This window comes from Manacus candei, unplaced genomic scaffold, assembly GCF_025592945.1.
Source record: "Manacus candei isolate 608988 ecotype Guabito, Panama unplaced genomic scaffold, ASM2559294v1 h1tg000033l, whole genome shotgun sequence".
Lineage (NCBI taxonomy): Eukaryota > Metazoa > Chordata > Aves > Passeriformes > Pipridae > Manacus > Manacus candei.
In genome coordinates this window covers 6,599,239-6,615,881 of record NW_026138081.1, presented here as the reverse complement: position 1 = coordinate 6,615,881, position 16,643 = coordinate 6,599,239, and the positions used below count along the sequence as shown (strand labels likewise).

At 43.8% G+C, this 16,643-nt stretch overlaps 1 protein-coding gene across 5 annotated transcripts in view; it reads right to left on the bottom strand.

The window, feature by feature from the left end:
- RGS6 (regulator of G protein signaling 6) overlaps positions 1-16,643 on the bottom strand; it is a 266,662-nt gene that overhangs the window by 1,010 nt on the left and 249,009 nt on the right. For 4 of the 5 annotated variants that reach the window (XM_051791575.1, XM_051791580.1, XM_051791577.1 and 1 more), the window contains one exon: positions 16,579-16,632. The exons of the other annotated variant lie outside the window; for it this stretch is intronic. In XM_051791575.1, coding sequence (XP_051647535.1) covers positions 16,579-16,632 — 54 coding nt within the window. The remainder of the gene's footprint in view (positions 1-16,578; positions 16,633-16,643) is intronic. 5 annotated transcript variants of the gene reach the window in all.

The following is a 16,643-nucleotide window of genomic DNA, read 5'->3' as shown; positions in this document are numbered from 1 at the left end:
GCCCTGCTGCCATTCATCTTTGCCCATTCCTTGGTCTCTTTTCTCCTGGGTTGGTGCCTGTTCACTCCTGCCTGGCCTCCCTGCCCTCCCTGTGGTATCCTCCAAGCTGCCAAGGCAGGACCATGGCCATGGCAGCCTTGCTGATGCCCTGCTGGCATCCTCTTGAGCTTTCCCACTGACTGGTGGGACCAAGGACCAGGGAGAAGGTCACCTGCACATCTGAACCCCTTCACTGGCTTAAGCCATATAGTGCCTGCTTTTAGGAGCAAAGGAGGACCTATAGCCAGTCTTCTCAATTTGCAGACAGCAGGAAGGGTATATCCCCATAGGGATACTGATGGCTTTGCAATTACTGATGTAACAGTGAAAAATTGTCTCAGATATTGCACCAGTTGCTGTGTTTCTTTGGTGAGCTTTCCTCTTGAAAAATGATGTTTTTCTTAAAGGAAAAAAGTCTCGCTTGAAATAAACATTCAGGGAATACCAGAGAGCTGTGGAATACCAGAGAGCTGTAGAATACCTAGGAGCTCTTAACCTCCTCTTCATTACTATATTTAGCCAAGATTTCCTTTGCAATAGGAAGTCTTACTAATTGCTGTTTCAAAGAAAGAGACACAAAAAGAGCAAGAGAAACAGATTATACAGTGAAAATGAGTATGTGCAAAATGTCGACAAAATTTGAAATGCAAAAATTAGCAGGTCATTTGAAATAAGTCTTTTTTAACAAGTTAACACTCTAAGAAAAAAGAAACACTTCCCACCTCCCTTTGATTTCTAATCTCTTTCCCTTTAGGGCTGTTCCAGGAGGATGTATCAGTTCCCTACAGAAGCCTCATTTCATTACTCAGATGTGTGACTTTCACCAAATAATTTACTCAGATGCACGAACACACGTGGCCTAATCTGTCTGCTTTCTGTACATCAGCAATCAGCTGCTGGAAACACTGTTATCATTCTGACTGTCCTGCTTGGGACGAGAGACCCGCAGTCTGTGCCTCACACACAGGGCTTGGCATAGGAATGGTCAGAGCTATGCAGACACTGCAGAACCACTGCCATTTAAGATATGCATGCCTTTTTTTTTTTTCACTATAAATCAAATTCTTGATTATTCTTATTTTTAAATGCACTTTTGTGAAGCTTGGCCCGGTGCTATCCTAGGAGGTGGCCAAGTCTTCTGCAGGGCAACGTGGCAGAGCCTGGGGGGGCTACAACCGTGGCTGTCATTTTGCTGCTGTTAAGGAATTACCAGACAGAGAGTGTCTGGTATACCAGACAGAGTGTGAATTATCAGTTCCTAAATCCCATTTGTAGGAAGAAGAAGGTAAAGATGTGTGTGCTAATTCCTGGAAGAATAACATGGCTGAGTTTAGAAAAAAAAAGTTAGTTTCCACCAATATTTGGATACTTCCTTAGGAAAAAATAAACAAATAAGCCTCAGGTTTATATAATGACTATTCAGTCAGACTCTTAACTAATCTGTGACAGGCAGCTCCTCTTGTTATCTTCTCACAGGCAGGTGGCTTGGGGCTATGCCAGCTCCCTGCGTCAGGGTCCGGCGGGGCTGAGGAGCAAACACTGTTCCACATCCAGCCCCCGTTTCAACATGCATGTTTTCAAAGCAGGAAGGGGGAAATGCTAGTGGTGGGCCAGGCTGAGGACAGGAGACAGCTGACAGAAAGACTGTCCTGGAGAAGGTGGTGGGTTTGAAACAAAGCAAATGCCTGCGGTTTGCGCAGAGCAAAATCTTGCTCATGGGTTTCCCAGTGGAAACTGCTTCCCGTTGCAGGGAAAGACAGTGGCCTCCATCTGCAGCTCCCCATCTCATGGGAAAGGCGTTACCCTGGGAACTGCAGCAAACTTCCCGCCTGCAGGCTGGGATGAATCCCCAGTGCAAAGCCCGTCTGTCTGGGGGGATAACTGTTCCAGGGAACAGCCTTGTGCGCAGGGACACGCAAACAGATGGGTGCAAGAAGCTCTGTTTTTAGACAGCAAGAAGCAGGCAGCAATGTTGTCTGCTTGGCTGTTGTGTTCACCTCTGTGCTAAGACAGATGGCAAAAGGATCCCTGAAATTGCATAGATGGATTAATGCTGTGACATTTTTGACTACAAAAGCATTGGGACTGTAAGTGTAATGTTCAGCACACAACTATAGGGATACTGATATAGAGGATTTTCTTTCAACCAAAGGCAGGGCCAAGTGTCAGCCTCACAGCATGGGTCTGAGCAATATGAGTATCTGTGGGCTGGAGGCAGGTGGGATGCAGGTGTCTGGTTTGGGATTTCCTCACCTTAGACATCCTCATTAAAATAAAAATGAAGAGGATCAGAAAAAAACAGCATTTCATTAGGAAAACTAGTACTGGTTTCCTGTTACTAAAATGAACAAGAAAGAAGCAAAACATTTTGTTACAGGTAGAAAAGCTGGATAGGATCCGTGATCAACCTGCTGATATAAATCAACGACTCAGTTGCTTTCATAGAACTGATTTACACCAGTTGAGGGGCTAGTCCATGGCATCTCTGTTTCAGGTTTAGCCTCCCAGGGCTTCTAAGGCACAAAGCCCATCAAGAGACACAAAAGGTTTGTGCTATCTGAGGAAAGCCAAAGTGTAGCACACACAATGGCTCCTTTGGGATGGGGCAATGGGTCTCTCCGCAGGCAGCCAGCACTCTCCCCAGTATCTCCAAACCTACCTGCCCCCACTTGCCAGGAGGGTGTCCACAGCCAAAGAGTCCAGGATGGCAACAGCATGCCTTAGTGTCATTGCTTAGTGTCCAGAAAAGAGGCATCCAGGAAACCCGGAGAAGGTGGCTGGTGTTCACCTCAAAATGGCAGAGGTGAGAGACAGCCCTGCATTGTCTGTGATCGCACAACCCTTCCCTGAGGCTGGCATGGTGTCAGTGCCTGAGTCAGTCAGGTGAAAGGCTACTCTGAGAAGCTGGAGATGTCTAAAATAGCTTATAGTTAGGTGAAATACAGGCAAAAAAAGTTCAGATCCAGGATGGAATTCCCTTGGGGACATCTCTGACAGAACAAGAATGTTTCAGATTATTACTATATGAAAGTATGGCACAAAGAACCCCTGGTTTCTTTAAAAAGGTTCAACTAAAATAAATTACTTTTTCCTTCCATGTGTCTTAGTTTAGCATGAAACCAGTGGCTGCCCCCATATTTCTACCTCTTCTTTCCCCACTGAAAAAAAAATGTCAACAACTGCCTTGTTTCCAGGAGAATTTTCATCTAAGCTGTGCTGGCAGGGGATTTGGAAAGCAAATGATCTCAAGCTCAGCACACTCCAGTGCTTTTACTCTGCTGGATGTATATGCTGAATAACCTAAGGAAAGATTAGAGTGGATATAAGGAGTAAACTTTTTACATGGGGTCTAAAGCTTGTAAAGAAATCCCCAGTCCTCCAGTTCCAAAATATTTGCCACTACTAATTAGGGTTACGACAATTAAAAGCCCAGGCTGTTGTCGCTCAAACAGCATAGCACAAGAAGGAGGGCGTATATTGTACAGCATATGTTGTGTGTCGTCTTGGATGCAGGAAGGCTTTCTGTTCTCTCATGTCCTGCAAGCAGCTGAGCTGTTACACAGCTTACAGGCAAGGTAATTTCCAGTTTTCTCTATGCAGCTGAATCAGTGATATTTTTTTGCTCCTGAACACCAGCATGACAGGAGCCTCAGTTTTTAAAGGTAGTATAAAATCTGAATTGGAATAATCTAAAGAAAACATCAGGTAATTCTTAATAAACCTAATGAAATTGTCCCTCGGAATCTGAGTCCAAGTATGTGGCCCATCCTACTACTTGGATACATGTCAGGCAGAGGACTGCACCTCAGCATTTGTGGACCATCAGGACTCACTGAGGCTCAGTGAAATAAAGATTAACCTGTAGGTCACAGGAGATGGTTAGCATCTTTAATGGCTGAGCCTGTGCTGAGCAGCTACTAAACTAAAGTGTAAAATGCAATCAGCAATTATTTTAATGAAGCAAAATTCAGCAATTTAACACAGGCAAGAAGCCAAGTAAGAGGGAAAAAAAAGTGTCCGGGATTTGACACAAAAAGGAGACTGCACTCCTTTCAAACCTCCTGTATGAGCCACTAGAGTTTCCATTGTGCTCTTCACTTTTATCTACCCAAACTAGCACTTTGCAGAGTTTGGAGAGAAGGCAAAGGCTGGGAACTGTCTTTTAAAAATAATTTTAAATGGAAGGTTTAGTTTTTTCCAGTGCCTATGGCTTCGCACAATGTTAACATGCTCTGCCCAGCACAGCACAGTTCCTATACCTAGCATGCAGACATTCACCCCCACCAGCATTCATAAGCCAGCACTCCCATGCATGTCATCAAAAACTTACCTGAACTCCCAGGCAGGATTTATCTCATAAAGAGCTTTGTGGCCGCAGCAGTGGGTGAGAGTAGGCATGGTACAGCAGAACAGGCTCCTGTTAGCCATGCCAATACTGACCAAAGTGCTTTCATGCTGACTGCTCAGCTCCACGCTTTCCACCCAACATCTTGGGACTTTGTCTGCTATAGATGGCTCCGCTTCTTGCTTTATACCCCTGTTTTGCACTCAGGGCTCTCCTTTCTCCAGTCTGCTGCCCAATCTGCTCCAGCCAGCAGCATCACCTTCCTGAAGGGGAAGCCATCTCCTGGGGAGCACTGTTGCCCCATCCCTCTGTAAGACCTTCAGCAGAGAACTGGGGCTAGTCTGCATCTTCACTGGAGATGAGCAAATCCTAATTCCATCAGCTTCAATCTGAGTTTTTTCCCATAGTGACAGAACTGCTCAGTTTTCCTACCTTTTAGCTAACATACTACAAGAAATCTAGCAATGGGCAGACAATGTCCTGCAACCACATTTTATTTCTGAAAAAAGAGATTGCCATGGCCCTATTCCTACCAGCACTGTTTGGTTTTCAATGTTATATTAGACTGCAGATCTTGGGGAAACTTTATTTTTGTGCCATTTTGAAAATATTCTTTTATTGGATTTTTCCATTTAAATATACATTGCAAACATAAGATAAACATAACATATATTAATGAAGTTAAATAAGAAACAGAATTAAAACCATAAACAACACAGGAAAATAACTTAGTTAACACAAAATAAACACAGACACATAAACTACAAACATAAGTAACATAAATTAACACACAAAATATGGTGGACAACACCCTGACACAGGAGCTGCAAAGTGGCTGTAGAAGGTAAGCAGGGGAGTGGATGCTCCCTGCAAGCGGGATGCTCGCCCATTCTTGGCAGCACGGTCTCATGAGTTACCCCCAAACTCCTGCAGAGTGGGCCCCACTCCTAAGGCTTGACTGACATGTTACATGAGCTTCTCACCTTTACTGCTGATCACAGTGAAGCTCAACCATCGTGAGTAAGGTTCTCACAATTGATATTGCTTTCTCCTCTTCTAGATTATATCACTCATGGGAACAGTTTAGAACTGCAGTCCAATTAAAACCAGTATAATCTATTCCCATTTTATATTGTGAGGATTTCCTACACTTCCTAAGCGAGGCATTGCACTTTGCTCTGAGAAATACCAGTACACCACTGCATATGGCACAAACCAAGACCTCTGTATTCACCCAGTCCTCGTACAGCTTCATAATGGCTGGAGTTCTCCTCTACTACCCCACCAGCACCACGAGGAAGATCCTTTTTGGTTGTGGAGCAGTCTGGGCTCCTTGTATCTGAGAGTGAGCCAATTTTGGCATTAGTTGAAGCTGCCTATGGACTGCAGATCCAGGACCTGTTCCTCCCTTTGTCAAACAAACAGGAAGACAGAGGTGCAGATGGATTACTGCAGCCAATATACAATGGTGTAGCAGACTGTTTTTTTCAAGCCACCTCAGAAAATGCCCTAACTGTATGTTGCTGGTCTGGCTCTCAGGTAGAGTGCAATTCTGTGCAAAGGACTCCGTTTGTTCAACTGCCTTGAACATGACTGAGAGCCAAATATGTAAATATCTTGCACAGAGGAAAACAAACACCACTGAAATATCAAGCCGCTCTGGACTATCAGAATAAACTTGGCTGAAATCACAGCAGGGGCTAAGCATATCCTACCCACCAAACTACTTGCTAAGGTTGTGGCTTAGTATCTGCAGCTATCAGCTAGAACTGTCTGTAGTGGGAATGTACCAACTTTTATCTTCCAGAGTTTGTGTGTGGCTTGACTGAAATACAGTAAATTAATAGTACGTATGTTCTGAACTCTGTACAGTGCCTTTCATCCAGAAGGATCCTCAAGCACTTCACAAATCGTATGCACAAAGATCACTCAACCACTTTGCCCACTGCGGGCAAAAGGAAGCTGCTATCCTGTGCCAGTAGCATTATACAGCAGTGTTTTTAGGAAGGGAAGTGAAGAATAACTTACCCGCTAAAACCAATGAATACTCATCTTTTAAAGGAGCCTCTGTATATAGAACAGACTACATAGCATACATGTAATACATGCAGCCTACCACTTACCGAAGTAGGAAGGGTACTATGACGATACCAAGAATAGATGGGATGTATTCAAGCATGCAGTAATGAGTGAATACATGCCCTGTGCAGGCCATGCTCCCAGTCCTCCATGGCGCTGGGTGCGGACACTGACTAGTTATCACACATCAGAGAACAATCAGACAACAGGCTGCAAACATTGGCTGAATCTCCTTTATGCTCTGGGTACATTCTGATGCTTTTTGTCACCTGAGTAATGCAAGTTCCTTTTCTCAGTAAAAGCCAGTATTTGTTAATGACCAGAGTAGTGGAGCAAGTGCATTTTCTTTTAAAGTAAAGTATCTTTCAAAGATAAAAATAACCCTTTTCCCAGATGTCTTTTCTTGATGCCAAATCTAAGAAACTTTGGAATCCATTCCTGCATCCTTCCCTGCTAGCTGTCAGTTCTGATAGCCACTTCACCAGCATCTCAGTATATGACCTTTTTATAGTTTCCAGTTTTTCAACCACTATTTTCTACCAATAATGGCTCAAACCTTTGTCTTTATTGTATTGCAGGCTGTGAGTACTTTCCCTGCCCTCAAATGCTGTTATCTATTTATGCAAGCTGGTAGATCTGGGAAAGTGAAAAAGTGGAAAAGCTGGTAAATATATGACAGTTTTATGAGATTATCAAGGAACCAGTTAAAAAGATGATATCAGGCAGCAATTCTTTCTCTAGCCTTACGCCTTCTTCACTCCATTCATGGTTACTATTTATAATACATCACAGTGACATACAGCTGTGCAAAATATCACACAGTTCACCTGAGAAAGATAAGATCCCATCAATGCATTTCAAGTGCATGACACCATACTCATGAATAAAGAATAAGACTGAGTGTGACTTGGACTCTGATCCAACAGCAGACAAACCAAGAGGACATAAAAACCAGCATGAGGCAGTAGCAGTGGCCAAGGGATCAAGCTCATGATCAGGAAGATGGGGAAGTGGCAGCAGGGAAGAACAAAGATAACATGGAGATGGGAGACTACTGAGACCATCAAGAAAGGGACAGCCAGGCAGTCAGGGTAGACACTAAGGCTTTCATAGCTGTCTAATGCAAATGAGCAGATACATATGGAACTGAAACTAAACATGCGACTTTGGATTTCTGAACACTGAACTGAGATGCACTTACAGTCTTGAAACAAGAATTGTTCAATACAAAATTACCAAAACATAGCAGAAAACTAAAGCAGAGGAAATGCTACCATGGAAATGCAAGTTTGCCTCACTACAAGAAGGAGGAGGGCATTTTAGGCTCCAGATAGAAAGCATCCTGGGCACTGAGCATGACAACTATGTTGAATACAAGATCTCCAGTCCTATTCTTGTTTCTGGAAAAGTCATCCTTGCATGAGAAACCAAGGTGGGGTGCTGGCTCCAGAGCCATCAAGGGTATAATGTGGGACTTTGCCTGCAATGCTTCTGGATGAGAATACAAAACTACCAGGCTGCAGCAAGGACTACAGCAGCTCCTGCTTACCAGCTTCTCCTGATTACTGCACCTCTGCCTCCTATGTTTAATGAAGCTGGAGGAATCTGTTGATTCAGTTATTCACCTGTGCTTGGGAACTGAGACAATCTTCAGTCTTCATTGACTTGCTGTCCCATACACAATGTTCCACTCATAATGTCCAAGATTATTTAAATAAAAGTAATTAGAAAACTTTCATTCTTACATTCTTAATCTACAGTCAACTTCCCACACAGCTCAAACACAGACCATCTCATCTTTCACCTTATTCTCTTTCAGCACTGAGTAGAATTTACCACTTGGAAAAGCTTTGTTCTTCTTCATACCTAGCTCCTTGATACATTTCATACCACAACTCTCCTCTGTATCTGATGTCTTCTAGTATGCTCACTTTAAAATAAAATATCCCAAGTCTTTCAGTCTCACTACATACTCACATTTCCTCTAGGACTTATCATGATGGCTGCTTTTCCCGTTAAGTATTACACTCTTTATAGACTGTGTAAATGATGAAATATAAAGTACAGCCTGTAGTGTATCACATGCAAGCTGCAGGCAGCCATGGCAAGCCTGTGCACATCACACTTCCACTGCGCTGGACCACTATAGCTAGAGGAAGGAAGCAGGGAAAACACAGGGAAAGGCATTTCCCACAGACTCCAATATCCAACCAGAAGTCTGGCATTTGCATCTTTGCCCTCCACAGTCCTGTGGAGCACCCTCTGGCTGACATTGTTGGTTTTGTCCAGAGCTGACAGGTCCTGCCATCACTTGGGCTGAGTTTCATAAGGGGCTCCGGAGAGCAAATGCCTCTCCCTTCTCCCAGGTTGTGCAAGTCTTCTCTCTGTCATCAGACAGTGGAAGAGACACTCAAGAGCTTCTTTGTTTTCTTCAGGTAAAGACCATTTTCAGTCCAGGAACGTAATGCTTAACGGTGTCCCACGTCAGTCAGTTCAGCCAGAATTTGTAAAAATTCTGCCTAAACAATAGATCACTGGTCTGTCCAATCTCTTGTCCTTTAAAGCACAAAGACTGAGAACTCTGATCGTCTCAAAAGAGGTAATGTGTGTTGTTCTTAAAGAAATGTCATCTGGGAATAAAAGACAGAGATCTCAGCACTGAGTCACCACCTTGATACTGATTCAGAAATTTTAACACCTGTTTTCTTACAGGGAAATTCCTTCCTTGAAATATAACCATTTTAGGAAAGTTTGAATTCAAGTCTGATGGCCCAGTTAAGTTACCTGTTACCTAAGTTACCTGTTGAAGCTGGTATCTATAGGTTTAATCCCTGTTATTGCTGGAGTACCCATTGCTGCTTTTAGAGATAATACTCAAGATGTAACAAAGGAACTCCCTCCTGTTTCCTCCTTTATTACATGTAAATGGCTACCAGCACAAGTTAGGCAGAGACTTGGTGGCTTCCTTTGTGAGACAAAAGCAGCAGTGGTTCCCCTAAATGTACTCATTAAGATATATTTTCCCTCTCTCTTGGCCCTGAAGGATCATCTCAGCTTATGAGAACTAAGCTTCTGTCTATCTGATTATTAAATAATTTCTAAAGCAGATGGAAAACTACAGTAGTTTAAACAGCTAGGCTGAGACTGCTGAGCTAAAAATAGTATAGCAGGCTCCTTTTAATTAGTACAATGATGAAATATGACAGAAAAGAGAGATGTAGATATATGGATTTGTGTGTATGTGTGTCTTTAAAATTAAGTTACTACCTCAATACTAGGTATTATTTATAACATATATGATACATGATGTCTGATTTTAATGATGCCATTTATCTTCACTTGGGAGAGAAGACAGGCTAACTCTTCTTTCATAATGTCAATCCTTGCTGTATTCAAAAGGAAAATTGTAATAAGATAAACCTGCCACCATGCACAGTGCCATCCTTTTTAAAATGAGGTGGATTAGTAAGTGCTCCGAAGCAATAGACTGTCAGCTCTGCAACTCCACGAGATCGACTGTTCCCCCGGGCACTATAGAGAGCATGGAAGAGTCAGCCTAGCTTTATATCTGTGATTCCACAGCACAAAAGCCTGGCATAGGGCCAAAGGGGTCAGGTACTGTGATGTTTATCCTATCATTGTGCTGCCTATGTGTTTTTTTGAGGACTCTTCAAAATTAAACAGAGGAGAAAAGACATCTGCCACCCCTCTGCTACAGCAGTGCTGGGCAGCACATGCCCTGTAGTGTTCTGCTGCAGCATGCAGATGTGGCCCTTTTATGCTCACTAGATGACTGATGACCACGATGCTGGGTCCATTGGAGCACACAGCTGATGGCCTGGCTGTGGTGGGGGCCTGCCATGAAGCACACTGACATCACAGCTGCAGGCTTCTGGCAGGTAAGCTGAGGAGGCTGAGGATACCTGGCCTGTTGGGTGTGGATCAGACAGATGTTCCCTTGCTCCAAGGGGAAACCAGACAGGGAGGCACTGCAAACTATGCCCTTTGGTACAGAAGGACCTGTACAGCGGTGGGCACAACCCCCTTTTGGCCATCGCACCAAGGTATCAGCTGGTACTTTGTAAGGACCTGGAATTAAGAGATGAACAATCACCACAGTGAAAATTCCCCTGTCAAAATCTTGCGGTCAGTGTCTTCCGTAATGCAGATCAGATAGCACCTGGTTTTCAGAGAGATTTGATGTAAAAACTTGGTGCATTCATTAGTCATGAGCTGCCTTCTCCTGGTCAAAAGTATCAAGCCAAGAGGAATGAAACAGTGCAGCTTGTACGAATTGAAGAGTGGTATAAAAAATTATGTAAACCCCTGTTCTTTCTTACTCCCCATTGATCCATGTGGCAAGCCTCTCGCTGGCTAGCAGGAATCCAGAGTGTCTTGCTAAAGTATGTCAAATGGTCTGGAGTTCATCTCTGTCTCCTGAGTTATGACCCTGAGATGAGCAGGAGCCCTATGGGTAAGACAACTTCCACTTGCTCCAAATCCACACTCCTGAAGCCTAGATGTACAGCTTTCCACCAGTGCAGATGACCAGTCTGGGAGTACTGAAAGATTTTTCAAGGGAGGCATTTAACCCAAGAAAGAGACAAAAAGCCTGTGATACTGTTTGCAGTTCGTCAACAAAGCTTTACTGTTTCTCTTTCTGAAGTGTTTCCTGTCTTTGTCAATTAAGAGATGGTGAGACCCAAGCAACTAAAACAGGCAAACCTAGAGAGTCTGATTTTTTTTCACTCAAGTGAAGACTCACTGTCTGAGGAGTTGGGCGTGTCTGGTATCCTGGCTACAAGCAGGATACAAGGATACAAGCTCTGGTATGGAAAGCAACACTGTAAGTACAGTATTATGAGCAAGGAAGGGATCATGAACCTCTAATTCCATGGTCCTGGTCTGGCTCTACGCCACCTACAGTGTTAGTGGAACAAAGTTCCCCAACTTCATACAGTGATGCAAAAGCAAACTGTAACAACATTAGATATATGTTTTCCCTGTGTTGCTAATCACAGTTGAAAAGTTATAGCAAAATTAATCAATTTTGTTTGAAGAAAGAATGAGCCAAAAATTATTTGAGGGAGGTTCTCAATTAGCCTGAAGTTCCAGAGCACTACAGGAAACAATAACTGATTGATGCTGGGAGAGAATTTTTAATACACATTTTAAATATTCTTATGACCTTACTAATAATCATAATGATGCAGAAAGAACAAACACAGTCAGGTCACTTTATTCCTTGTTGTAAGTGTCTTTGAGTTATTCCTCAACTAATAATTTTCCTGATATTTTTGCAAAATTACACGTCTCCAAGTTGTGTTCTTGAAATCCACATTTAAATCTTGACATTCAAATGCAATTTACGTTAAAATTCATTGTTTTATCCAAAAACAAGTTCTTGGAGTTCTACCCCAAGTTTTGCATTATGTTTCCAATTCCTATACCTTTGGCAGGGTTTCCCAGTGAGTATGAAGGTTGTGGGGCACATCTGGCTGGGCAGCCCCCCACCAGGCCGGCTTAGACCTCTGGGAACTGCCCCAGGAGGTAGCAATCTGTGCATGACAAGGTGTGTGGCACAGACTATGTACTGCTGCTGCAAGGCCAAGACTTCAAGGACCTCAGTTCAATCAGTGACCACGAGATGGTGGAACTCAGGATCCTGCATGGAGGAAGCAAATTGGTAAGCAGGACCAGAGCCCTGAACTTCCAGAGAGCTAACTATGACCTCCTCAAAGACCTATTTAGAAGAATCCCATGGGATAGGGTTCTAGAATTGAAGGGGGTCCAAGAGAGCTGGTCAATATTCAAGCATCACACCCTCCAAGCTCAAGACCAGTGTATTCCCATGAGCAAGAAATTAGGCAAAGAGGGAAAGACATCTGCATGGATGAGCTGGGATGTGGAAGAAGGAACAGGCTACACCGGAGGTCTATAGGAACATCATTAGAGTATGCTGGAAATGAGTCTGGCAAGTCTTTACTTCTGAGGCCAGCCATCAGGAATCCCAGACCTGAGAGGTAAGAGAAGAAACCTGGAGAAATGCCTCCCCTTCATCATAGAAGATTGGGTTAGAGATCAGCTAGGTAGACTTATCACCAATAAATTCATGGGCCCTGATAGGATGTACCCACTGGTGATGAGGGAGCTGGCAGATGTTGTTGCTAAGCCACTCTCCATCATCTTTGAAAAATCATGGAGAATAGGAGATGTGCCTGATGACTGGAGGAAAGCTAATGTTACTCTCATCTTCAAAAAGGACAAGAAGGAGGATGTGGGAAACTACTGACTGGTCAGCCTTATCTCCACTCCAGGAAAGGTGATGGAACAGATAATTCTGGAGGTCATTACCAAGCGTGTAAAAGAAAAGAAGGCCATCAGGAGTAGTCAGCATGGATTCACCAAGGGGAAATCATGCTTGACCAATCTGATAGCCTTCTACGATGGCATGGCAGAATGGGTCAATAAGAGGAGAGCAGCGGATGTTGTCTACTTGACTTCAGGAAGGCTTTTGACGCTGTCTCCCATAAAGTCCTCATAGGTAGGCTCAGGAAATGTGGGTTAGATGAATGGACAGTGAGGTGGATGAAGAGCTGCCTGAATGGCAGAGCTCAGAGCATCATCGTCAGTGGGGTAGAATTCAGTTGGAGGACTGTGATCAATGGTGTTCTCCAAGGATCAATACTGGGTCCAGTCTTACTCAACTTGTTTATCAATAACCTGGACAAAGGGATAGAATGCACTCTAAGCCAGTTTGCTGATGATACAAAACTGGAGGAAGTGGCTGATATACCTGAAGGCTGTGCTGCCATTCAGCAGGACCTTGGTAGGCTGGAGAGCTGGGCTGAGAGAAACCTCATGAGGTTCAACAAAGGCAAGTGTAGGGTCCTATACCTGGGGAGGAATAACCCCAAGTACCAATACAGTTTGGGGGCTGACCTACTAGAGATTAGTTCTGGAGAGAAGAACTTGGGAGTCTTGGTAGATGACAAGTTGACTATGAGAAATGTGACCTCATATTATTCTGCTTGCAAAATAGGCTCAGTGCTCCCCCGCTGAAGAGAGCCAAACACTGGGGGTCTGTTCCAGCCAAACCTTAACCATACACTTAACTTCATCATGCCCGTGCAGGGACAGCTTGAATATGCGATCCTGTAATGAGCAATCACTAAAGCACAGTGGAGCTCTGGGAACATGGGCTGCTGTATTGCTCCACTCCTACACAGCTGGGGACCTGCGGTGCATTTTGGAGAACTAGAGCATGCAGAATTAACTTGATCTTAATTTAGTCCCCTGAGTACACCATAAAGTTCCCAATTTGGTAACGCTGTCTTCCGAGGACATTATAACATGCCAACAAAGTGACTGTTTTCTCATCTGATGGAAGTGACAAACTGCCACAATACAAAGTATAAAAAATTTAGACCCTTCCTAGTTGTGATAGCTACTGTGCCATCAGAAGATGACATCGGATATCTGTATTAAGAAAAATGAAAGAAAATGTTTACAGTATGCTAGTCAGTAAGACAAAAATGAACAAAAGTGCCGACCAATCTACAACAATTTTCTTTGCAGCTACTTACATTTTAATCCTACCATCCCAAACTGAGCTTGTCAAGTTACCCTTCAAATCAAATGCAAGAGAAAAATCCATCCTTGGCTTTGCAACTATAAACCCAGCCAGTCTAGTAAAGTGAGAGTTACTCTTTCATGTATTTGGCAAATCTGGGAGCAGAATTTACCACTTGGTATAAATATTTCTGCATAGTTTCTTTAAAAAAAATAATCTTGCCTACTCCTCTTCCTGGCAGACTCTTAGAAAGTAGTAAATATGCAGATGGGCATAGTGATATATTTTGTATCAACATATTTTAAATGTGTGCATATGCATTAGCTATATAAATACATTCCCCAGGAAGTCTGCCAGTGGATATACTACAAAGCCTTGTGTGTTACATTTGGGTTTGCTTGCGCAGTAGCACAGCAGCATCAGGAAGAACCGCTCTAGTTGTATTTGCTCTACGACAGCTCACAGTTACCTGTGCAGTTTCCTGTTTCCATCTGCATGTAAAAATGTTTTAGATTTATATAAATATACATACATACACAAATGAGCAAGAATATCATGGAATCATAGAATGGTTTGAATTGGAAGGCCCCTAAAGATTCTCTAGTTCCAAACCCCTGCCATGGGCAGGTATAACTTTCACTAGACCAGGTTGCTCAGAGCTCCATCCAGCCTGGCCTTGAACACCTCCAGGGATGGTGCATCCACAACTTCTCTAGCCAGTCTATTCCAGTGCCTCACAATGCTCACAGTAAGGAATTTTTTCCTAATATCTAATCTAAACCTATTCTCTTTTAGTTTTAATCCATTCCCCCTTGTCCTGTCACTAAGCGTTCTCCATCTTTCTTATAGGCTCCCTTCTGGTAGTAGCAGGCCACAATTAGGTCATCCCAAAGCTTTCTCTTTTCCAGGCTAAACAATCCCAATTCTCTCAGCCTTTCCTCATAGGAGAGGTGCTCCATCCCTCTAATCAACTCTGTGTCCCTCCTCTGGACTCGCTCCAACAGGTCGATGTCCTTCCTGTACAGGGTACCCCAGAGCTGGATGCAGTGTTCCAGGTGGGGTCTCACCAGAGCAGAGGGGCAAAATCCCCTCCCTCGACTCTGGCCACGCTGCTTTTGATGCAGCATGGAACATGACTGGCTTTCTGGGCTGCCAGTGCACATTGCTGGATCATGTCGAGCCTCTAATCCACCAGCACCCCCAAGTCGTTCTCAGCAGGGCTGCTTTCGATCTTTTCATTCATCCCCCAGCCTGTATTGATACCAGGAGTTGCTCTGACCCAGGTGCAGCACCTTGAACTTGGTCCTATTAAACTTCATCAGATTCCCATGCGCCCATTTCTCCAGCTTGTCCAGGTCCCTCTGGATGGCATCCTGTCCTTCAGGTGTGTCAACCACACAATATGTACTGTATATACATATAGTCTAATGCCTTCATTATAAAGCTGTTATAAAGCCATAACAAAGTCTATGAAGTTTCGGAGAAATATTGCTCTGGGTGATACATGAAGACCATAGCAGTATGTCAAATCCATATGACATATCAAGTTAAATTGTACTTGATAATAATCAACACAAGAGTAATTCCCCACTGACCCAGCTGCTACGTCTTCAGCTCTAGTACTGTGCTTGCTCTGTACCACTCCATGCACAAAGCCTGTCCCGTCCCGTGCTGTCCAGTATCTCTGCTCCTCCACTGCCTCTGGTCCTGCACCCTCTCCCTGCTTTTTCTGTTCTCGAGAAAAATTGCTGCACAGACAGATCCCTGAAAGCAAGTGGAACAAGCTAGTCTTGCCCAAGCTCTGGAGTCCTACCCTGGGGGCTGGAGAGAAGCAGCCCTGGTCAATGTTCAATGCTGCCCTGTGCTGCAGCATTCCTTCCCAACTGGACCAGCTTCCCCCTCCTGGACTGGCTAGAGGTTGGAGACTAGCAAAGGACAAGAGAGGGAGGACATCTGCCCTTGAGACCCCATCATCCCCTTGTCTAAAAGATTTAACAGTGTTTCATGTTTCTTGCTATTACTGTGCTCCTTTTCCAGTGCTGGTACCGTGAGTGAGTCAAAGGGTATTGCACATCACTATTTACATGAGCACTGGCAGGTGGGGGCAGCGGAGGAAGCGGCTGCAGTGTGGTGGGTGGATATGTATGTGATGGTATGGTTAACCATGCACTATGGAACCACGTGGATACTGTTGCAATGGTGCTATGAGAACCATGCTCTTCTACTTCATTGAGCAAGGAAAAGCTTCAACAAATACTGTAGTGGGAACACAGCAAAAAGACAACTTTGTGTATAATTCTAGACAAAAATCAACTTGCTTTTTCAATGATGATAGGCTGGAATGAGCATTCTGGCATTTCTGCCCCCCACCCCCAACCCCTTCTCTAGAGCTACTATTTAGATGAGCTACAGTATTAAGAGAGAAGCTGCAAAGATGCTAGCTGCAAAAATAAAGGATGAAATAAAAGTCAAGCATCCACATTCCTCCCAACTAAAAATGAAGTTCTGAGGAAACGGAGGAGGGAAAAGAAAAGGAACTTACCACACTGCGAGTGAACTTTTCTAGAGAAGTTCTACGACCTTGCTCATTCTCTGTCTTAACAAGGA